General features: G+C 37.9%; 1 protein-coding gene and 1 pseudogene across 6 annotated transcripts in view; one reads left to right on the top strand and one right to left on the bottom strand.

The window, feature by feature from the left end:
• DGKB (diacylglycerol kinase beta) overlaps positions 1-25139 on the bottom strand; it is a 690527-nt gene that overhangs the window by 577705 nt on the left and 87683 nt on the right. For 3 of the 6 annotated variants that reach the window (XM_062178200.1, XM_062178198.1, XM_062178196.1), the window contains exons 2-3: positions 10416-10492; positions 6714-6734 (exon numbers count right to left, since the gene is read on the bottom strand). In XM_062178200.1, the coding sequence (XP_062034184.1) occupies positions 6714-6734; positions 10416-10492 (98 nt within the window). The remainder of the gene's footprint in view (positions 1-6713; positions 6735-10415; positions 10493-25139) is intronic. The other 3 variants (XM_062178201.1, XM_062178199.1, XM_062178197.1) reach the window with 1 other exon arrangement.
• LOC133749936 (small ribosomal subunit protein eS4-like) lies at positions 23936-24985 on the top strand (annotated as a pseudogene).

Below are 25139 nucleotides of genomic sequence, written 5' to 3' on the forward strand. Positions count from 1 at the left end.
CAAAAGGTAGTCCATGTTTAGTTTTCTCATTTTTCTTATAAGCCTGTTTAGATAACTAATTAAACCTTGACTTCTAACACACAGACACATCATAGCACTGTTATACATTAAGCAAATATCTGAAACCACTGAAGAATGACTTTATTCAACTCCAGGGAAATGTTGATCAAGTACCTATATGAGGTAGTAGGTTAGCTATCACTTAAATGAACCATCAGTTTGCTTTCACTATTCCCACGTTAATTTTGCATTCTAATGTATAGAATCTACTAGTTAATGCTAAACTGAAAATTCATATAAATGACATTGTGCCAAAGTACATAAGAGTATTTCGAAAGCTTATGAAAATGTAATTAAAAGATAACTTTGTTTTGGTGCAAGAAAATTTTTATACTCATGCTGAGTTTTTTCGTAAAATGCATTTTTCATGGACTTCTGAAAGACTCCCTGCATATTCTGTATGTAACACAGCTAACTTACTAAGATTTCAAGCATAAGTTTTTAACAGTAAAATATTTCCTCAAAGCTTTGTATTATTAAACATTTTGTGTCCTTATCTTGTACTGAAATTGATTATTCATTGCTTCAGATTTCAGAGCACTTCTTGATAATTTCCTAAAAGCATCCCGTAGTTAGCAACTTTAAAAAGTAAAAAGCGTAAAAACTTTGCATTTTGATCTTTAAACTGATTTGAGCAAATGAAGAATGTTTTGTCATCATAGAGGTATAAAATTTATTACCTCTAACTTTACCTCACATTAGCATTTATTAATATTCACAAGAGGAAATTAGAGAGGTGTTTTCTTTAGAAAAGGATCCTATACAGAATTATAAGTAATGGTACTCTCAGTTGTTATAGTACTTACAAAATGGAAACAATGGACTTGAAGATTTTAAATGGACTATATTTAACGTGGTTTTGATCTATCTTGTAAGCAAAGTTCTATATATCAACTAAGTTTTGCACTTCAGTTAGAATCTACTAAACTGATGAGACAATGTCTTGTCTGTGTTCAATGTCATTAGTGTTATGTTTCCATGCACAGCTTTGAGTGTTACTGAAACCTCTGGATACTCGAATGCTTTCTTCTTGAAAAATAGCTCTCAAACATGTTTTAACACATATATGCATACACTTAAATCTATACATACAAGCATATAAATATAGTTTGCATAAGTAGTTTCAATAAATGTAAGTCTAAAACCATTCCTTACTTCTATGTTCACTCCTAAGAAAAGCTTCCAAAGGGGGCTCCATAAATGCAGACACATTTACATAAATATTTTCTCTTCTCTGCTAGGCAGTAAGATCCAACATGATTTGTTACCATGCAATGGTTAACACCATTTCTTTACTTGGTAAGTCCTCATTACAAATGTGAGTTAAGAGCACTTCCCTGCGCTTTCCAGCATGCAAGAAAATTGATTCAGGGGAATGATAAGAATTTGTAAATAGAATAAATACAAAAGAAATCCATAGGAATATAGTCTTTCAGTAAATGAATTTCAAATGATATCATGTCAAAATAGGTAGGTTATGGTTGTATATTTAATATTCTAGTAGAACGAAACAAAGCAAAATCAGCAAAACCAATAAACAAATGAGTGTTTTTTGGCCGATAAACCAAAACCAAAATGGCCAAGGGTTTCAAATGTTTCCTTTCCTTAAGTTCTGTCCTTTTGAAGTCATCAAGACCCAAATCAGACAGCATTAGTACTGGGAGAAACATCAAGATGAGAAGAAATAACACACTAGGAAACACACAGCTGACCTGTAAAAGTGTAGGACCAAGATTTTACAACTGGGTCAGGGTATTTACATTTCTTTTAAGGCTTAGGAACTCTCTGAGGCGGGTGGGCATTTTGTCTACCACTTAGGATTATTGCATCAAGGTTAGAGTCTTAGGCTTGATACCCAACTCTGGCCCTTGCTCTAGCTTCCTGACAATTCAGATCCTGGGAAGCAGTAGTAATGGCTCAAATAATTGGATATCTGCCACCCACATGAGAGACCTGGATAGAGTTCTAACTCCCAGTTTTGGTCCCAGCCCAGCCTGAGTCATTGTAGGCACTAAGAGATGAAGAGTTCTCGGCATCTGTCTCTCTTTCTCTGTAACTGAAATTACAAAGGAAGGGTGGGGTTTCCTGAATTGACATCAAAATAAGAAAATGGAAATGCTAATCACCTGATTTGATCATTTGATACTGTGTACATATGTTGAAATACTACATTCTATCCTGTAAAGATATGCAAGTAATACATGTTAATCAAAAGTTGTAAAAATGTCTCAATGTGTAAAAATAAAGAAATCCAAGAGTTGAAGCATTGTGTCAGCAGTTTGCAAACTGGATTTTCAAGTTTGTCACCCTTTGATAGAGATCTTCTCCAACAGAAGTCCAGCAACATTACCCATACAACCACAAATGCATCTGTGATGAAAATCAATAACTTTTTTCCATATCAAATGTTTTTCTTTTTGTGTACCTTTATGCTTCACTGGTGAGTGTTTTTATTTCAACTTCCTTCAGAAAGCCTCTACTCTTTCCTTTTAATCTTTACCATTAATGATCTGCTCTACTGTACCTGAATAGAAAGAAGATGCTAGAAGTTTGATTAAAATGTTAGTTGCATACAATGGAGTCACCATGTAGGTGTTGCTGTATCTTAGGAACTGCATTATGAATTTTATATATATTCAATCATTTAAGCCTCACAATAACCCAATACGTAGATGCTACTACTCCTATTTATAGACAAGGAAACTGATACTCAAAAAAACTTCAATAAATTTCCCAACATCAAAAGCTCCTAATTAGTCCAAGAGACCTCAATATTTCCAACTTCATTGTATATTATGTTATAGTTAATCAAGGTATAATTTTATATACAGATTCTCCAACATTTATAGACAATATAAGTTACTTTTCCCCTCGTTCCTAGATACTCAGTGCATTGACTATTGTATTAATAAGCCTCACTTTTCAGGAAAAAGAAGGATATAGACAAAAGTATAAAAATAAGCAGCAATGATATTACTAGTCAGTTGCCAAGTTTTGAAAACTTTTGGAATTGTTTTCATATCCTTTGACATCAAAGTACAATTCTTACTTGGGGCTGTAAATCTAAAAACTGTTTCATATCTGCCATCAGCCCCCACTATTATCTGTTATACCATCTAGCCGTCTTTTCTTGCTTACGCTGGCTTAATGACTCATACTCTTCTATCCAAATCTGTTGTGCACAGTGCCTTTGGAGGTATTTTTCAAAGTGGAATAATTAGTTTGCTTACCTTAACATATTGTGATTACATTTAATTATAAAATAACTGAAAATACTCTAAGCCTCTTTACCAAAACATTTTGATTGATTTTCCTCCAGTACCTTTCAGCACTCTTCCGTTCCAAAAAAGCTATTCCTAACCTGAAAATACAATCTAGGTGTGGGAGGGTACTTCTGTTGGACTTGCCCTTGGAAAAATGCAGAAAACCTGAGGATCTTAGCATCACTTTTTCCTGTAACCTTGCTTTCAACTCCTTTTTAAATTCTTCAGTACTTGTTATTGTTAAAGAAATGAAAGGACAATCAATTTAGTTAATGTTACTAATTTATTTTCCAAGTACACTCAAGCTCTTCTTTGTAACCTCATTTTTAAGGAAAGAAATTGGACACAATGGTATAGTTTATTTTTATGTCTCAAACACTTACCTGCTTTTTATTTCTGTATGACTGTTACATTAGACAAGGGGAGAAACAGATCGGTGTTGACAGATCAATTATGACAGATGTAACCTAGCAACTTGAAACAATCAAATCACTAATGTAACTCTCAAGGCAGAAGAAGATGTGGTAGATGTCCATTCTCAAATAGTGAATGTTTTCACAAATACCGGGTTTTTGCTAATGTTGATGTTTTCCCATTAGTGCAGTTAGGAGAATACTGAAATAATCTTTTCAAGTTTGCTTTCCTTAATTATGTTATGATGTAACTAATCTCAAAATCATCTATACAAATATGACACTTCTCACATTGTGGGACATGGTTCCATTGTGTGTGTCTCTACGGCCAGATCATAAGCACTGAGTCAAGATACTGAAAGGAAAAGTACCATATATTCCAAGAATTATTGACACACTGCCTACATCAGGTTATTAACATAGAATCGGGTTGGGCATTTACTTATTAAATCTGATGATACATTTTGAAAACTTTGGGTTGTACACTTGAAAAAAGAGGATGATCATGGAAATTTTATTAGGGCTAATAGAGAAGAGAAGGACAAAAGACTCATTAACCTGTTCCTTCTGTATCTCCCAACCACCTGTCCTGGCACTGTGCACTTGGAGAAAGCGGAGCAACTACAACAGACATAATAACTCTACCACCAGGACAGCACTCAGGATTGCAACTGGGCCTGCAGGGCAGTAAATATCATCATGTTTTTTAAATTAAATTTTTAAATTTATTTTTATATTTAATTTATTTATTTTAATTATTTTTCCGTTGGGAAAGACAACTGAGTTACATTTCCTCACATTAAATGAGAAAGTACATCTCTGAGAAAATGAAGGATACAGGATGGTTGGGGATGCATCTCAGGTATCTGCACACTCACCTTTGCTACCTGCTGCAGAACATCTGTGTGAAATTACCTTGGTTGCTAAAATGCTACTAGGATCACCCTCTCGAAACACTAGTGGAACACCTACTCTATGTCAGGAGCACAACTAATTATTTTAAATGCCCAGAACTTGAGCCTTTCCAAACCCAATAGAGTTGATGTGCTCCACATTTTATAGGTGAACAAATTGAGTCTGGGAAATTCGTGAAAAGTCTGAGAATATGGCAGATGTAGGATTTAAACTCCAGCTGAGAACCTAAGACCACATTTTTTCAGTTATATTTCCCTTATGATTTATTGAATGAGAAATGTTGAATTTGGCTCTGAAAGATAATTATAGCTTATACCAGAAGGGGTTTATATCATTATTAGCAATTATATGTGTCAATATCCTTGTTAAAAAACCTTTAAAATATGTCATTATGTGGAAACACTACAAAATATAGACTCTGACATACGTTTCTTATTAAGGGATCAAAGCAGCCCACTTGTGTGAGTGTAAAGGGCATAGGTATTAGCAGAAACAGCACTGCAGAGTACCAAGTGCAAAGAAGAGAGAAGCTTAGGAAGCTTTGATAGAAAAACACCTTTATGGCCGGCGCCGCGGCTAATCCTCCGCCTTGCGGCGCCGGCACACCGGGTTCTAGTCCCGGTTGGGGCGCCGGATTCTATCCCAGTTGCCCCTCTTCAAGGCCAGCTCTCTGCTATGGCCCGGGAAGGCAGTGGAGGATGGCCCAAGTCCTTGGGCCCTGCACCCGCATGGGAGACCAGGAGAGGCACCTGGCTCCTGGCTTCGGATCAGCAAGATGCGCCGGCCGCAGCGGCCATTGGAGGGTGAACCAACGGCAAAAAGGAAGACCTTTCTCTCTGTCTCTCTCTCTCACTATCCACTCTGCCAGTCAAAATAAATAAATAAATAAATAAAAATTAAAAAAAAAAGAAAAACACCTTTAGGCCAGTGATCTGCTGATAGGAAAATGCACGTGGACAATTGTATCCTCAGAGAACACTGATGGCTAAAGACAGAAGATAGAGCAATAACATGTGTATGAGCTCACGCTTCCCCTTTGTCTTCCTCCAGTTTTGCCTGTACTTTCTACTTGGCCATGATGGCTGGCTACTAAACACTTGCTCATGGAACGAAATCTGAACAAGAGAATGGAAAGCAAACACGGATTCTGCTGTTCCTCAGAAAAGCTAGTTCATGTTGGCACTGTTTTTCAGAAAGCTTCGAGTGGGGATGTAGGTTGTAAAGAAAGGTGTGTTTGTTGAACAAGGGTGCTTGGAAAATGCCGTTTAGTAACAAATGCATGAAAACGTAGATATTCATATAACCATTTAACCTGAGCAACTGCCTTCCATGTATTGTAAAGCTATGTATTCCATATATATGGGAACCCAATGTATTTCCCAGTGGAAAAGAGTTTCAAGGTTTTAGACAACTTATGTACTTTTAGTAAGAAGTATTCCTACAGCAATGAAGACAATCAAAATAAGTACTAAAATGGCATAGATATATACATGTAGAATACCCAAAAGAGTTGTAATTATTTACAATCAGCTGAACTATAGAAACGTGTTTTAAACTGAAACTTGTTTTATAGAGTGGACCCTATGAAGAGCAGATGATTGAAGCAACAGGTAGATTATTCTTCTTGCCAGCTCCCTCCCAGATTCTAACACAGCACTGTTTTGTAGACAAAACAAACGAAACCAAAGAGGTCTTCCTGTATCTTAAGTGCAACTTTAAATAGTCCATTATAAATTAATAAATTAAGACTTTCATTAAGCAAACTGTGTTAGCAGATCCCAGTGAAATTAGAAAATTATATCCCAGAGTCTACAGAATAGAAGCCCACACTATGAATCCTATTTGATAATATTAAAATAACACCAGCTTCTCCATTGACTCTTTGACTAATCTGATAAAAGTTTGTCACATTTGACTCCAATTTTAACTATATGAGTATGACAGGCAATCTTGCACACTATAGGAATCAGTGGTTGATACCTCAGTGATATGGGTGAGAAAACATGGCTCATATCAGAATAGAGAGAAAAGACAGATTTTAATAGAAAAGAAAATGTCTTACTTGGTTAAGAATGTCTTGTTTCTGTGCATGCAAGGAAAGAAAGAATACATGTGTTAATGTAAGATAATTTATACTCATCTCATAGCTCTGAGAATTTAACTAGAAGTTCAAGTTTACAGATTGATTTTAAAACATACCCTAGATCCATGGATCTCACGATGTAGGTCTGAAACAGCAGCATCAACATAAACTGGTAAATGGATAGAAATGAAAATTGCTGGTCCCACCCCAGGAACACTAAATCAGCAATTGGGGTTGGGGGTAAGGTGGGCAGCAAACCACATTTCACCCCCCAGTGGTCCTGATTTATGCTAAAACTGTAGAACCACTGGATCAGTCTTTGAACATAATCATGAAACAGCTCTGACTGATATGAGAAAAATATAATGAATAGTATATACAGTATGATTAAAATTTTTCAGAATTAATGGGAACTCACTGTGTTTAAAGGTACATCAGATGATGAATACTTACTTCTTGAGCTTAATGTTTCCTTCTATTAGTGTAACACACCTAACCACTCTTCATGCCTTTAAATATTTTTTTTGAAAAGCAAAGTATTATGCCTTTAAATATTACCTATATTCCCATATATCTGCCACTTTCTTCCCATTTTTTTTAGGTGTCAGTGAAACAATTTGAAATTGAGTTTGAAATCTAGGATCCTCCCTCCCTCAAACTGCATGCAACGCCAAATTGGTTCTTTCTCATAGGTCAAATTCCACTACTGCTATAAGACCATGTCAATGTTCTGACACTATTTTACTGTGGAGCTCTCAAGAAAACTGGATTGCTGCAGCAAAAGTATCATGATCCTACTCAAAAGATTAGAGAGGAACTCATAGGAGTCCCTTACCTCACATGTGTTGGTGGTAATTATGTGTAGAGAGATATTCACTTTTATTTCATAAGCCATGCCATCCAACAGCTTTTACTTTCTCCTTGTTCATTCTACCTACTATGACCTTCCTTCTTAAACTATAGCATAGTCATTTGAAGTAAAGAGAAAAGGGCATCAGCTCTTAATTGGACCATAGACAGCTAGGTTTGAGTGTGGTTATTCTCATGAGTCTAGCTGGGTAATCTTTGAAAAGTCACTTAATTTTTCTTAAAATGAGGTTCATTATTCAAAGTCTTTGCAATCTCAAGACCTTTTGCATTTTTTGTTAGAGAATCTTAAAGACTATCGTCTAGATTCTCTTACTCAATTCTTGAAGGAACAGATATCAAGCGATCTTTCCAAGACAGGAGTTAAAATTAAATGATGGATCCACATTTTGCCCTTTTTTACTTCTTCTCCATTAAAATAGACTCAAATGGGTCACATCTTCTTTGTATTTTTTTTTAACATGGCCATTTTAAAACCTAGTAATTCAAGTGAATTTTAAGAAAAATAATGCTTCTACCACAGAGCCAGCTTTATTCTGTTAAGGAAGAAGCAAAGTAGGGGAAACAGAGGCTATTCCATCATTGAAAATGTATTTTACAGAATGATAAAAATTATGTTCACTTTAGAAAACAAAGGAATGTTTGTCCATTCCACAGTCAGGCTGGAATACTAACTTTTCTTGTAATTGAGCATCCATTGGTAGCCTTCTAGGCCAATCAACTTTGGGTTCAACTTGAGCAGTCACTAGAGACTGATACCTTCATTTGTAAATTGACAGTAGGAATTCTTTCTTATTGTTGGAGTAATCTTTTTAGAAAAGAGGTGAGGTCATTTAGAGAAGAACCTCAAAGCCTTACATATTTTATTTGCAATGTTGGAGATGTCTAATTATTTGCTATTGACTTTCAACATATACATACCAAATTTTTTAAAAAAATCTTATAAGCTTTATATTTTTCTTGGAAGGAAAAATTCTTATCAATAATAAGAACAGACAGTAGTTTCACTATCAGTTGAGAACTGTTTTTTGGGAATCATGAGATTTAAGTTTTTATTTTCCAACTTTCCATCACTTTAATAATGCAGTTTCATCAGCAGGTATTCGCATTTGTGAGAAGACATCACTGAAGAGGCTGACGTCATACCTGGGTTTATTAACATTTCTAGCAGTTATCTCAATAATCAGAGCACGCAAGCTTGTGATCGTCACAAAATAGATGACATTTGCAAGACTAAATCTGAGAGTCCTTTAACAAAGTATTAAAGAAAAAGACTGCTCTGAAGATACTATCACATTTCTACTGAATTCACAGATAGTAACTATCTTTGGGAATTAAAAAACAGGTTGATCTTTGTATATAGGTTAGATAATATGTATTTTCAAACACTGTTGGGAAAGCTATCAATAGTTCCTTTTTGGGGTCTTAGTGCAACTCAGTGCAAACTGTCATCTTTACTTCTGCTCTGTCTTCTTGGAGTTTGAGGGTTTCCATTATACATGTTTCTCTGCTAACATTTTTGTCTTTCACTCTATAGCACCTAGGGAAATAAAGTGTGAGACAAATATGGGCTGGTTGTCTGATATATAAAAATGTGAATGGCTTTAAATTGTCCTTGTTTTCCCCATCAATTATAGGCACTAAATATTATTTTTGAAAAAAGAAAATAAGTAGTAGTCTCAGAAGTTTTAGGAGGTACAATAGAACGTAGAGATAATAAAAATGTGATATGAATAATAGCTAATGATGATGAATACTGATTGGAAGTTACTAACTACATAGGTACTTTGAGGGTGAAATTCAGAGATTGAGCTGTGATAACTAAAATAAAGTTCCATAAATTCTAGAGAGTACAATATTCAAAGGTAACCAAGAACTGTGCTCTTGAAAACATGCAAAAACCAAACAACAATGATAACAAAGACACATTGTCATCAGCAAACAAATCTATGTGGAGGATTCATCCAGACAAGGTCTTGCAAAGAAAAGACTGCAGCCAAGTATCACTGGAGAAGCTTCAAATGAACTGAGAGGAACTAAGGTCAAACATTTACAGGTGGCATCTCTCTGCTAGTATCTGGTGGGAAAAGTAGTGTGAATCATTAGGAATAGAAAGACATTCATCCAAGCATAGCGCTCACAAGTAGACAGGGCATGCACAGGATTTGTAAGAAAATAATTTGAGGAACCTATATGCTTGCAGGTAATTGGTTAAACACAAGGTAGGAGGGGGAAAAAACCCATTTTTCATCCAAGATGGGTCCTTAAGATGACAGACCAGTTATGTCCATCACAAAATCTTTCTTTGATCTGGGAAATGGTTCCTTGAAAGAATTAACCTCCGTGCACCAAACCAAAGTCTGTTTTGGGTTAAAATGTGGGAGTCAGGCATCCTCTGCCTCCTTTCCATATCTGGTCCTGTTCCTTAACTTCCCATACAAGAATCTTACACTACATGTAAGTGGCCTATACTCCTTCGTGCACACACTATAGAAGTGTTATTTTCATTAGCAAAACGATTTGAATGAAAAATGTAGTACAACACTTAGTATATCTTGTAAAATAGCATTTTGTGATGGACTCCATTTTGGTTGTGCTATGGTATGTGAATATATATATAGTATATATATAGCATAAATGGACTATATATATAGTATATATATGTATAATTTGTATATATGCACATACATATAAGTGTATACATATATGTATGCCTATATGTAAATACATACATATTTCCATAAACTTTCCATTAAAAGATAATCCCCACAAAGCATATATCTGAAACTGATTTAAAGAAAAAAGAAGTTTTACCCCTTCAGGATTATACTTTGCAAGTACACCGTTACCGTGGAATTCTTCAAGAACATCCTTTAACTTCTTTGTAGAATCTACAAGAAATAGAAAACATACAAATATTTTACAAACATCTACTATGACTATGTAGCCCAAGAGAGAAACAAATGGCTCCTAAAATGTAGATAATCACCAACAGAAACTAAATGGAAAAATAAACATGCAAGGTTGTCTTCTATGCTTTCTGAAAGGCAATGGCAGTTTAATCTTAAAAAAGTAAAAAAGATATGAAAGGAACAGAAAAAAGGTATATTTTGCCCAAATGTTTTGATCAAAATGGGCCATTGCCTTATATATCCCTTAATGAGCACAAAAATAGCTTTTATGTTTTCTTCATTTATTTTTATAACATCTAAATGAATGAAGTCAACCTCACTTAGAGAGCAAAAAGAGAAAATAGGCATTCTTTGTTGAACGTTACAATTTAAAGTGTGTTTTTCATATAAAGCTGCATTAATGTTAACTGCACCACTGCGTAACTTAGAGATAAAGCATAGAGCCAAGCATCAAAGGTGAATTCATTCAGAGGCAAGCTCTAGATTACAAAATTTTTGAGGGTATTTTTGGAAGAATATTCTAACAAGAGATAACACCAAACTTTGCTTGAAGTAGGAAAAAAAGTTTGGATGCTTCAAGTATTTAAAATTATTTTTTTCAAAAGTACTATAATTTTAGGCCTTTAATCAGATTAGACAATGACAAAAATCCTGTCAAAATGAAAAAAATAATGTCATAAAGAATCCATATAAGTTTTTAGTATTAAGATTCTACATTAATATAAATTTTTAGTAAGCAGCTTCAAAAGCACAAGGAAGATGCAAGCAATAGCTGCCAAACATGAGTAAATCATGCAATATCAATCAAATCGGAGCAACAATGAACAAGCAATACTGAAATCAGGAGGAGAGAAATACATGGGCTGTTTATTTTAATTTGTGGATCAGGGCATAGGGAACTGTTTTCAAGGATTTGAACACTATCTCTCCTGATGACATCCGTACTACCATGACATAATCCTGTTTACAAACTAACTGTAAAGTGAGCTTTCAAACATTCAATAACTCACTCTAAATGTCTGTCAAGTGCATCATGCCTGTGTTTTGTGAACTGAACATTCACATGCACAATTTCCTTCCTTTGTACCATAAAATCTGTGGGTTTGTCTATGTGTACTGAGATAGTATTTTTTTTTAAATAAAAACATTTGTGAGATGAAATTGATGAAACAAAATACACTACTTTAACTATTTTAAACCATATAATTCGTTAGTATATTCACAGGGTGGCCATCACCATTACCTTGCAGAACATTTTCAGCAACTTGGAAAGGAATCCCATACTCATTTCACTCCCCTTTCCCCTTCAACTCTTGTCTTACATTCATCTATTTTCTTCATCTATGGGTTGATCAATTCTGGTTAGTTCATGTAAATGGAATCATCCAGAATGTTTTCACTTTGACTAGATTCTTAGAAATTACACATAGCTTTCAAGGTTCTTCCATGCTGGACATGGACCAGTACCTCTTCCCTTTCTCAGCTGAGTAGTATTCCATCGTAGAACAGGCTACTGTTTATATTAATCTCTCACCAGTTATTTATGTAGATTGTTTCCAGATTTTAACTATTAGAATAATGTTTCTCTGGAGGGCCAGCAGTGTGGCATAGTGGGTTGGGCCACTGCTTGCCATGGCAGCATCTCATATGGGCACTGCTAGGAGTCCCGGCTGCTCCACTTCCAAACCAGCTCCTTGCTAGTGTGCCTGAGAAAGAAGTAGAGAATAGTTCAAGTGCTTGAGCCCCTGCCAACCACATGGGAGACTAGGATGGAGCTCCTGCATCCTGGCTTTGGCCTGGTCCGGCCGTGGCCATTGCAAATACTTTGCCCCCAAAGTGAATCAGTGAATGGAAGATTCTTTCTTTCTTTACCTCTCTCTCTCTCTCTCTCTCCGCCCCCCCTCTCTCTTTTTCTCTCTCTCTGTAACTCTGCTTTTCAAATACATAAATAAATCTTTAAAAAATGCTGCTAGAACATCCACATGTACACATATTTGTAAACATATATCACTATGTTCTTGGATGTATGCCTAAGGGTATAATTGTTGGGTCACACACTAATGTTGTTTAACGTTTTGAGCAAGTGCCAAATGGGTTTTCACAGCTACTGTACCAATTACAATGTATAAAAGTTCAATTTCTCATCAGCTCTGCCAACACTTATTTTCTAAGATTTTTATGATAACCATCCTAGTTTATGTGACTGGTTCTGGTTTTCATCTTATATGTCTTTTGCTAATGACAATGATATTGAGCATATTTTCATGAGCTTATCTGCCATTTGTATATTCTTCAGAGAAATGCCTATTCCTTTGATCTTTTTTTTTAGTTGGATTGCTATTCAGCTGTTGAGATTCTTCGGTGTGTGTGTGTGTGTGCACCTGCTTGAAGTTTGTACAGCATCCTGTGTGTTTTTTTCCCAGTTTATGCTTTGCTGGCATTTTCCATCTATGATCAAAGTCAATGTGTTGTGTTGTGAACCTTGCTAGACTGCAGGTTGCCCTAGGGCAGAAAAGATATAATTTCATTTTTGTACACCATTTAACTTTATTATAAAGTTGAAAAATACAATTGCAATAAGTGTTGGGATTAAACTGGTAAGACTTTATCCTAAATTACAACCAATTACAGTAATTGCTTCAACATGGACCTTTTCAGAAATCATGCTACTGCAGGAAACCAGATTATGAATTAAAGAGAATATGACGCTGATCCCTTATTTCCAAGTTCTTCTTCGTGGATGTTGAGCCATTATTACAGGTTATCAGAAAACTTTTGCTTCTTTTTGTTTATGAATCTAGAGGCAGAGCCTCTACATCCACAGGAACACACACACGTGTACACATGCACATACACACACATACATTCCTGATTATCAATCCCAATAGTCTATTTATTTTAATCCTATTTTAGTATCATAAAAAGAAGAAAAGTGGAGAAAAGAATGGAACTTCACTTTTTTTTTTTAATTTAAGAGGCAGAGACAGACAGACAGACACACAGACAGGCAGAGAGAGAGAGAGAGCTCCCATTCCCTGGTTCACTACCCAAATTCCTGCAAAGGCTAACATCAGATTGAGAACTCAGTCCATGTGGTGGCAGGAACCCAATTACTTGAGCCATAATTTCTGCCTCCCAAAGTGTACATCAGCAGGAAGTTGGAGTCGAGCTGGAATCGGATAGCAATCCCCAGAGCTCTGATGGAGGATGCAGAAATCTTAACTACAGGGCTGAACACCTGCTCTAGAATGTAGTTTCTTGTTTATAATTCTCCCATGGAGCTTCAGAGACAGGATCTGAAAATGGCCTTTTCATTTTGGATGGTTATAAAAGTAAAACACATTCAGCTATCTTTTATAAACACCCAGGGGAGACAAAAGCTCTTAAAATGATTCATGTCCCATTTCACTATTTTATTGGTCATGGTTATATTGGAATAGACGTAGAAAGGAAACTATGAGCTAAATCAAGAGCCATGATTTTGATCTGGGACAACTTAAGAAAACCTAATTTATATTCAAATGACTCATCACCAACTCAACTTGCTCCTTTTCCAATTCTCAATTTCCAGTTCTAAAATCTTGATAGCTCAAGTTTATGATCCAATCCCTACTTTGCAGTCTAGCTTGGACATTGGACCATTCTGTTATTTTTCTATCTTTGTCTCAAAATCCTTTTTTTAAAAAAAGAATATTTATTTATTTAAATGGCAGAGTGACAGAGAAGAGGGAGAGCGAGAGCGAGAGTGAAAGAGCGAAAGAGCGAGAGAGCGAGAGCAAGAGCGACAGCGAGAGAGAGAGAGAGAGAGAGAGAGGAAACCTTATTGTGCTGATTCATTCCTCCAAATAGCTGCAACCATCAAGGCTGGGCCAGGCCAAATCTAAGAGCCAGGAAATCCATCCTGGTGTCCCACAGGGGTGACATCAGCAGCCCAAGTACTTGGGCCATCACCTGCTGCCTTCTCAGGCACATTAACAGAAAATTAGATGAGAAGCAGAACACCCCAGGTTCATAATAGCAACCAGGAATCAAACCAGCACTCCAATATGGGATGCTCAGATGCAAACTGCAGCTTAATCCACAGTGCCGGGCCCTGCAAATTCTTCCTGAAGTGCAGTCTTTCTCAACCTGAGGGCCTGACTTGCATAGTCATTCTTCTGCAGGAGGATTTAGGCTTGGAATGCCAGAGAGTTCCAGGTAGCCTTAGCTTTCCAACAGAATGCTCTTATGTGAACTGTGTACATATCTTCTTGACTAGGCTGTGAAATTTCTTCTTTGTATTTATTTTATTTTATTTTTTGAAAGGGGTAAGAGAAACAGAGAGAGAGAGAAAGAGAGAGAGAGATCTTTCATCTGCTGATATACTTCCAAAATGCCTGCAACAGCTGGATTGGGCTAGGCCAGAATGAAACTGGGAACAAAGAACTGTTTTGTGACTTCCAAGTAATTGATCCCTCACCTGCTACCTCCAAAGGGTGCAATGTGCAGGAAGGTAGAAAAAGTGGAGCTGGGGTTCAAGTCCAGGTACTCTAACATGGGAAGTGGAGAGTTCCTTGATCACTACCCTAGGTACTCCCCCTTGGCTATGGAATTCTTCTACTGCTGTATTCTATCTACTTTCATTGGAGAGCACATTTATCTTATTTTGTAATTTGGCTGCTTTTCTGAGTTTCATTCTATGACCTAATACCAGAAGCATTTCCATCTTTTTGGTTACGTGAACTCAGAATCATGTTATATACACACAACACTGGACTTACAAAGAAAAGTGGGGTCCAGGGCCTGGGTCTGATTTGCCCTCCAGGGACACCAAGAAAATGGCACCTGGATGAGCAGATTGCCGGCAAGAAATGGCCTCCACTATATTTCAGCTAATAGTGGACCTTCAAGCCTGAAAGCACAGTGACAGATTCCGGACTGAGTAATGCTGACAGATTCAGGCAGGCAGCCAAAGAAGCAGGCAGCTGTGAGCCGGGAGATCAAATTTAGATAATACATATCTGTAATAGGATGGAGGTCCAGTGGCCAGGAAGTTTGGCAGATGAAGCTCTAGACAGCCAGGGGCTGGGTAATCAGGTTCAAATAGCTGGTTTAATCTTTGGATAAGGGACTAGTACAGATGCTCAGCACCAAAGACTGGATTTCCTAGGAAGGGCAAGGCAGCAACAACTTGGGGCAATTTTGAAAGATGGGGCTAATTCCAGAGGTACCTGCACTTAGAGAAAGGGGCAGTGAACATGGTGAAAAACAGCAGATAGCAAAGGACTAGGATTTTTAACTTCCCAGGAAGTAATTTAACATAATAACCAAAAAATAACAGAGTATTGGGTATTTGGGGTTGTCCTTTCCATCCCTATGAGAACCAGATAAGAACAGAGGTGGTAGAGAAAAGGGAAGTCTTGCACAGTGGTGGTGGGAGCATGCATTAGTACAAGCATTGTGGAAATCAGACCAAGTTTTTGTCTTGGACACATATCCAAAGGAGAGAAGTCAATCTGTCAAAGAGACATCTGCACCTTGTGTTCACTGCAGCATCATGTACCCTAGCTAGGAAATGGAGACAATCAAAGTGTCAAGCCACTGAAGAATGGCTAAGGAAAATGTGGTGCATAAACACGATGGAATACTACCCAGCCAGAAAAGGATCACACCTTGTCTTCTGCAAAAACTGGCGGCCATATGTCAAGTTAAACAAGACAAGGACAGAAGGAGAAGCATCGCGTGACATAGGTCATACATAGAGTATTAAATATAGAATGATCTCATAGATGGTCATGTATAATGATGACCACCAGAGGCTGTGGAGAACGGAGGAGACAGAGGAATAGGGCAAGGTTGATTAATGAACACCAAGTTATTGATGGGAGTTAGAAGTTCTGGATTCTACTGCAGACTACGATGACTATAGTGTTAATGGACTCTATACTTCTTTATTTTAAAAGCACAAACAAACAAGGTGGATAGTAGGATTGTGGATGTTTTCATATGAAGACATTACACTATATATATATATATATATATATATATATATATATATATACAGAAACATCATATAGCATCCCATTAGTATGTACAATTTTAGGTGTCTGTTAAATGCTTTTTAGATTAAAAAAAAGAAAATCTTGAGGTGCTCTTGAGTTTAAAAGTGTGAATTATCTTGTTCAGCAAACACTTGTTATGTGCTGGGAACAACCAAAGAAATGTATGTGGAAGCTGCCAGAGCAGACTTTGCCTACAGCTTGTGTCCTCAGCATCTCCTCTCTCATCCATGATTAGCCATGTCATAAGCAATGACTAGAGTTAAATCACCTATGCTTTAGGAATAAACCATCAATTATTATTTACTTCTGAAATGTCCTAGATTTTAAATTATTTTCAAGGAAATTTAAATCCCCTCTACATTTTTCAGAAATAAAACAAGACACTACGTACATCTGGGAGCATCTAGAAGTAGTGAACCGGTCAGTCCTAAGAGGTGCTGCATGAAAATTAGACACTTCTAGTTTATCTCACTTCTTTCTTTACGAATCTTCTATGTCCTGAGAGAGTGTCCTCTGTGTTTCCACTGCCTCTTTGCTATTATGCCCAGGAAACTCAACAAATACCTGTGAGATTACTTTCAAGAGCTGCATGGAGTGATAAAGATATTCAAAGCCAGGTACATTTGGATTTGAATTTTGGCTCCAAATTCTTGGCTGGACATCCTTTGGCATATATTTAAACTCTACATGGATCATCAATTTTCTAATTCTTAACATTAGAATAATGATATGGACCCTGCATTACTCTGTCAGCACATTCTCTGGGGTCTGACAATTCCCTCCTTTGTTCCTTCCTAACCATGACTTCAGATATGTCAGCAGATTCCTGTTCCCTTCAGATGGAAGTCCAAGAAACTTGTCTCTTGGCATCCTAGAGGTGCCCAAATATGCCCCAAGGATTTATCTGCCAATAGCAATGAGACCCAAGTGCAGTTAACTCCCCTTTTGGCATCCTTGTGTCCAAATACCACCCAGGAGCATCTACCAATAACTATTTCCTATACCTTCTGCATTTACAATTCTGTATCCAATCATGCATTTCCCAAGACATTATGGTTAAAGAAATCATGATCTACTCAGAATCACACACTCAAAGTCATGATTGAAACTTCTGTGTATGACTTAAACTGATTCTCTTTTATTTTGGGAAAACCAATAAAAAGTTTCCAATTCAGATGAGGAATCTAGCCAGGAGTCTGCGACTTCTGTAAACATAGATAAGTGAATTTTGCTTCTTATTTTCTACTACACAGATATTTTTGACTTCCTTTTATCACACTGAATAAATATTTAAACAGTATATTTTGTATATACTAGAAATATAACAAAAGCAAAACTTAAAGACATAGGGATCTTTAAAATTAATGCATATTTTGGTATTTTATTTCATTTTTTGTTCAGGATTATGTTTGTATATGATAATGGAATTACATATATATGTCATTATTTTTGAAAACACCAAACTACACACAAATTTTGCATGATATATGCACTTCAAAGACTACTCATAAATATGATTGGTTATTCTACATTTTGAGGTAGAAGTACATTGAAAAGACAAAGGATTATGGAACAAGAAGTAAAAAATAAATTTCTGCAAATAATACATTCTTATTATGCGTTATGATAAAACCTACTTTTACTTGTTCAAAATATATTTTAAAATCTACACCAATAGTTTTGCCACCTAAATAAAAGTTATAGTCAGTATGAGAGGACTATGAGGTATTCCATCACTAGCACCAAGATGATCCAGCATACGAAATACGTTTCTCACGTTTAAAAATAATGCTTTTTAAAGAACTGACTGTAGGTTTATGATCTAGTCCTGATTTGCCAAAGTAGACAGTGCCATTTTTCCTGTTTCAGGGAAGTCATCGGCTTCCCAGGGAAGAGTGGCAGCTGCCACAAGACGACAAGAGCTGCCAGGAAACTCATGGAAATATGGAATGAGACTATGGAAAAGTCATATTGGTTCTCTCACCTCAGTGCTTTCAAAGTTTCCTTCGCAATCTAGCAGTCCTCACATAGACTTTCCACTTATCGTGAAGGACATTAGTGACCTCGAAGTCTTGTTTCTGTGCTTTGTTCAGAGTTCTCTCTCAGTGGCTGATTTAGCCGAGTGGAAGATAGCGTTTTTTAGCTGCTTCAGGAGAAGAATTTTCTTATCTAAATACTTACCTCGCATTAAGGGGCACACAACATACTGATATGAACCACAAGATTAGATTTGATAATTTGTCTTCCTTAGCTACTTAATATTAAATGTTAACATCTGTTTAATCTGATTTGGCATCTAATCTAGTGTTATTAGGATCATGTGGATACTTTTAAAAATACACTGATGTCTGAGCTCAGAGCATGGTAATGTACCCTGAATCAGCCTGCAATGCAGGCCAGGCATGGAAATTTCTGAAAACAGCATTATAGTATTCTGATGTGTGGCTAAGGTTTAATCAATTACAGTCCTGGTCCTTTAAAAGATGCACCAAGAAAATGAGATTTAATCAACCAACATTTTTCTGCTACATTTTCCTAAAGATTAGTAGATACTTTGGTTGCTGCTCTGGAAGCTTCTCTTGGGGAAAAAATTTAAAAGAATCTATTATTTGAAGATTTATTTGCCCTTCCCCTCAGGTTACAAGGCAAAAACAGCATTGTAGAAATACAGCAACCAGAAATTTGCAGCAGTTGATATGAAAGAGATTCCACCCCAGTTATGGTGTCTAGCACAGAGGAGATGTCTACAGCACTACATCACATGAGATGTAGAGAGCTAGTCACCAAGAAACAAGTTTACATCTACTTGTACAACAAAATTGAAAAATAAATCTGGAACTACAGTTAAAAATAATAGGAGCCAGGGTGGGCCTTGGCACAGCTGTTAACACTTGGGATGCCCAAGTCCCATAGCAGAGTGCCTTGGGTCAAATGCAAGCTCTAGTCCCAATTCCAGCTTCTTGATAATGGGCACCCTGGGAAGCAGCAGGTGATGGCTTAAGCCCTTGGATCCCTGTCAACCACGTGGGAGACTAGAATTGAGTTCATGGTTCCTGGCTTCAGCCTGGTCCAGTCCTGGCTGTTGTAGGCATTTGGAGAGTGAAACAGTGGGATAAAACAACTCTCTCTCCCTCTCTCTCTCTCTCTTTTAAATAACATTTTTTTTTTTTAAATCATCACATTTGGGACCAGTGCTATGGTATAGCAGGTAAAGCCACCACCTACAGTGCTGGCATCCCATACGTTTGCTGGTTCGAGTCCCAACTGCTCCACTTCTGATCCAGCTCTCTGCTATAGCCTGGGAAAGCAGTAGCAGATGGCCCAAGCTCTTGGGCCCCTGCACCCGCCTGGGAGACCCAGAGGAAGCACCTGGTTCCTGGCTTCAGATCAGCACAGCTCCAGCCATTGCGGCCAACTGGGGAGGGAACCAGCAGATAGAAGACCTCTCTCTCTCTCTCTCTCTGCCTCTCCTCTTCCTGTGTGTAACTCTGACTTTCAAATAAATAAACACATCTTTTAAAAAAACTCACATTGTAAAATAGTGAAATGCATACACCTGGATTTTTAAAATATTTATTGAGTTATTTAGTTATTTATTTGAAAGATAAAGTTACAAAGCAAGAGAAAAAGACAGAAAGAAAGACAGAGAGAGCCTGAGACTTTATCCTGGTCTCCCATGCGGATGCAGAGGCCCAAGTACTTGGACCATCTTCTGCTGCTTTTCCAGGTGCATTAGCAAGGAAGTGGAGAAGCCAGAACTTGAACCAGTGTGGAAAATATTTGAATGATAAAACTACACCAAGGTTAGCTATAAAATTCCCATATTCAGATCTTTGCTCCCTGATGACCACATGCCTTTGGGAACTACCCATGGTACAAATTCCTCTGTTGATATACCTGCTAAACTCTTGGATTATGGTTTAAAAAGATGATACTCATGGGGCTGGCATTGTGGTGCAGCTGACAAAGTCACCATTACAACCGAAGCATCTCATAGTGGGATGCTGGTTCCAGTCCAGGCTGATTTGCTTTCAATTCAGCTTTCCTGGAAAGGCAAAAAAGGATGGCCCAAGCACTTGGGCCTCTGCCATCCATGTGGGAGACTTGGATGGGGTATTGGGCTCCTGACAAGCCCAGGCCATTGCCAGTCATTTGGGGAGTAAGTTGTCATACATATAGAAGTAAATGTTTGTTTTTTTTTTTATCTGAAAAGATAACTGTTCAATTTCAAAACAATAACTGATTTGAGACTATGAAGTTTCATTTCATCTCTTCATATTTGTTATTCATTGCTAATCCTCTTATACATTGTGGGGAACCGCAGGCTGGCCACCTGTGGGAACCTCCTCATTTCTTTATCTACATAGCTTGCAGCAATCGGTCGACCACAAGGCCTACGAAAGCAACCAGGTGAAACAGATGAAACAGGATGGACTCTGCATAAACAACTAGAAGGAACCAGGTGAAACAGATGAACTTTCGATCTGAGGCTATACATGCCCCTTCATCTGACTGGACGATATCAGCATAAACTGCACGTGAAGAGAACCGCTATTGGCTGTGGAGCGCATGCTCCACGGGACTTGGGATATAAAGGGACATTGGGATCTGGGCGGGCCGCTGCCGCCGCCACGGCCACCACCCCTCCTCTTCTTTTCTCCTCTCCCCTTGCCCTTTCCTCCTGTCTCCAAGAGTAAAGTTCCTTGAGAACCGAGAAAGAGTGAAAGTTCCTTGAGAACCGATGAACAGTGACCGTGTCGTGACTGCGTTGGACCCTTGCTGGCGAGGGTCCGACATACATCTAGTCCTTAAAACATTTTCCTCTAGCCGGCGCCGCGGCTCACTAGGCTAATCCTCCGCCTTGCGGCGCCGGCACACCAGGTTCTAGTCCCGGTCGGGGCACTGATCCTGTCCCGGTTGCCCCTCTTCCAGGCCAGCTCTCTGCTGTGGCCAGGGAGTGCAGTGGAGAATGGCCCAAGTGCTTGGGCCCTGCACCCCATGGGAGACCAGGAGAAGCACCTGGCTCCTGCCATCGGATCAGCGCGGTGCGCCGGCTGCAGCGCGCCTACCGCGGCGGCCATTGGAGGGTGAACCAACGGCAAAAGGAAGACCTTTCTCTCTGTCTCTCTCTCACTGTCCACTCTGCCTGTCAAAAAAAAATTTTTTTTCTCTAGTCACCATTTCATTTCTGCCTACATCTATGTATAGGTAACTTTTTAAGATATGATTATCATCCAATGTCTTGAACAAAAATATTAATGAGTGATAATTATATGCACAATATCTGCTAATTTAGTGAACAAACCAATCTAGACCTAGAAACCCATGATTTAACTTGCAACTTTTAATGTGGATTTCATTGTATTGAAAATACAGAAAGACATACTTGCTTTTGAGCCATCTCTCTATGCTACAACTGGAAATTCATATTGAAAACATACTTTTTTATTAAGAATTTTAGTAGTGACAGAATTGATGGATTTGGACTAGTTGTGTGTAGGTAAATTTTTAACAACTGCTAATGGTGCAGAGAACGGAGCATTTACCCATTTCTGTGTTGTAAATATCCCCCACCATGGCCAGTTCATGAATGTGGATGTGGTAAAGGATGCTCATGTTTGACCATGCCGAGCAATAATAAAGAACCATTATACTTAGGACTTTGTATACTTTAGAATGAAAATGTCTTTCAAGATAAACCCAGAGATAAAGGGCAGAATAAGTTTCAGTTATGACTGCTCAATTGTTCTTTCAACCATCCTCAAGACATCCACTAAAATTAGAACTAGTAGTATTCTATTTGGAATATATCAGTGGGCAAAACAGAACATATTTATGCTTATGCGGTTTTTATTCTCATGCAAGAAGGCATAAAAAGGATAAAAACACAAACACAGGATTTTATAAGATGGGCATTTCAACAGTAAAAAAAAAAAACAGCAACGTAAGGTAAGAGCAATTTAAGTTTTCAGGATCAGAGAGGACATTGGTTTCCCATTTTAAATATCATGCTTATGGTAGACTTTCTTGAGGGGAAAAAAGCTGTCCTTTGGGCCAAAGTTTGAATCTCATTTATGTTCTAAAAGAAGCACACTGTGTATCTGAAGCTGATGAAATCTGAATAAGCTCCAACAGCTGCTTTTCTGGCTTTGGTAGAATTTGGAAAACTGTGACTTTTGGGGAATTTAGTACACAGAGCCTCCTTGCACATATTTTTTTTTTCTAAATTGCTATCAATCATTATTTTTCAAAAGCTGTTATAGGAGCACTCTATTATGCTACTGAATACAGACCGCAAATTACAAGAATAGAAGCAAAGAAATAATCATGACATTATTCTTCTAATGTAGTATAGAGACATGATGACTTTCATGAAAGTGTTAGTGGTAGGGCAAAAAGATAACTAATTTTGAAAATAGCACCAAAACAATTTCCTGATGGGTTGGATGTGGACTGTAAAAAAGAAAGTATCTGAGATGACAAGATTTTACATTTGAGCAAGTAGAGGAGTGAGGGCACCAGAAAGTAAAATGAGGAACACTGCAGACACAGCAGAATTGGGGCGGAGAGTTATACATGTTAGCTTCAGGCACTTTATGTTTGAGAAATCTCCTAGACAGTCAAGTATAGCCATTTGGAAAGAAATTATACATGAATATGCAATTCAGGAGAAAGATCTGGGCTAAAGAACTAATTTTGAGTGTTTCTGTATATAAATTATATGACTGACAACAACAATTGGCCATGGGATTAGGTGATATTACAAAGACAACAACCATAGAGAATCAGAATGGACTGAATCTTGGAATATTCTCAAGTTAAGATGTCAGGGAAGAAGAAGGAATCTGTAAGGACACCAAGAACGGCATCTAGTTAAACATCAAGGAGACCAGCAGAAACAATGTGTCATAAAAGCATAGATCCACATTGCTCTGCTGTGGATGTAGTCTGTCATTGCCAAAACTCACGTTGAGGCTTGGTCCCCAGTGCCATGGATCTGAAAGGTGATGAACCCTGATGGGAGGTGATTGGGTCATGGCTGCCCTCTTACAGAGATGAATGCCATTATTGCAGGTGTGGGTTAGTTCCACAACAGATTGTTATAAAAAAGTGAGGTTGGCTTCCCCTGCTCTCTGGCTTGCTCGTTTCCCAGGAGATGACTCTTTGATGTGTCCCTGCCATGTGATGCAATCTGCCAAGTTATGATGTGGTCCTTACCTGATCTTGTACTTTCAGCCTCAAAAACTGTGAGCCCAATAAACCTCTTTTCTTTACAAAGACTCCAGTATTTTGCTAGAGCAGCATGGAAAAGACAGAGACCATACAATGCCAAGCTAACTGAGGAAATATACCAATGGATTTAACACTAAGGAAGTCATTCATGTCCCTGTCAAGAGCTGTTTTAGTTCAGTGCTTGGAACCAAACCCAGTGAGTGAGCTGAAGAGGAAACAGAGTGAGAGAAATAAGCAGCAGCAAGTGGAGGAAACTCACTCAAAAGGATTTGCGGTTATGCAGTCAATTAACTGGATCATCAGGTGGTCTATAGGAACAGGAGTGAAGACATTTTTTGAGAGAGAAAAGAATGGATCCAGTGGAGATGGAAGAATTGAAAATGAAGGCAAGTGGAGCAAGAACCAGTATAACAGTGCTGTTCTGAGCAGGAAACCATGCAGTCTCCTTCACAGCATAAGTTCAGGCTTCAAAGAAAGCAGTCCCCTTTCCACACTCAGGGTTCATGGTCCCAAGAAGCATCTGAAGTGAGGAGCACCTCCATGCATTGGATGCTGATAATGTGACCAGTGTGTTTGCTCCTTGTCCATCCACCAGTCTCCCCAAGCAGAAGGTATCTCCCTCTCATTTTCCCAAGGAACAGGCTCAAATATGCACCAACAGGGGATGAAGTAAAGAAAATCTGCATGCAGTGGTTCATTAAGATTGATGGCAAAATCTGGACTGATATAAGCTACCTTGCTGGTTTTATGGATGTCATCAGCATGGATAAGACTCAAGAAAATTTCCTTCTAATCCATGATACTAAGGGTCACTTTGCAGGCATGAAAGGAATCCCTCATCTGGTGACCACAATGCTCATCCCATTCACTATCCTGATCCCCTCATCAAGGTAAATGACACCATTCAGATTGATTTGGAGACTGGCAAGATTACTGACTTCATCAAATTTGACATGGGTAACCTGTATATGGTGACTGGAGGTGCCCATCTGGGTAGAATTGGTGTGAACCTGGCTGTTTTGATGTGGTTCATGTAAAACATGCCAATGGCAATGGCTTGGCCATTTGGACTTCCAACATTTTCGTTACTGGCAAAGGCAATGAACCATGGATTTCTCCTCTTCCAGGAAAGGGAATCCACCTCACCATACCTATACAGACACACAAGAAACTGGCTGTCAAACAGAGCAGTGGGTGAAATGATCCGTAGGTGACATGTTCGAAAAGTCTTTGTACTTAATTTAAAACAATACAATGAAAAAAAAAGGTTCAGCCTTAGTTCTGGGTGGCATGGTCTGTTCACCTGAGGGGAAGGCAGACAGACGAGAGCTGCTATAGAGTTACTATTCTTT

The sequence above is a fragment of the Lepus europaeus genome, chromosome 20 (assembly GCF_033115175.1).
Source record: "Lepus europaeus isolate LE1 chromosome 20, mLepTim1.pri, whole genome shotgun sequence".
Classification (NCBI taxonomy): Eukaryota; Metazoa; Chordata; class Mammalia; order Lagomorpha; family Leporidae; genus Lepus; species Lepus europaeus.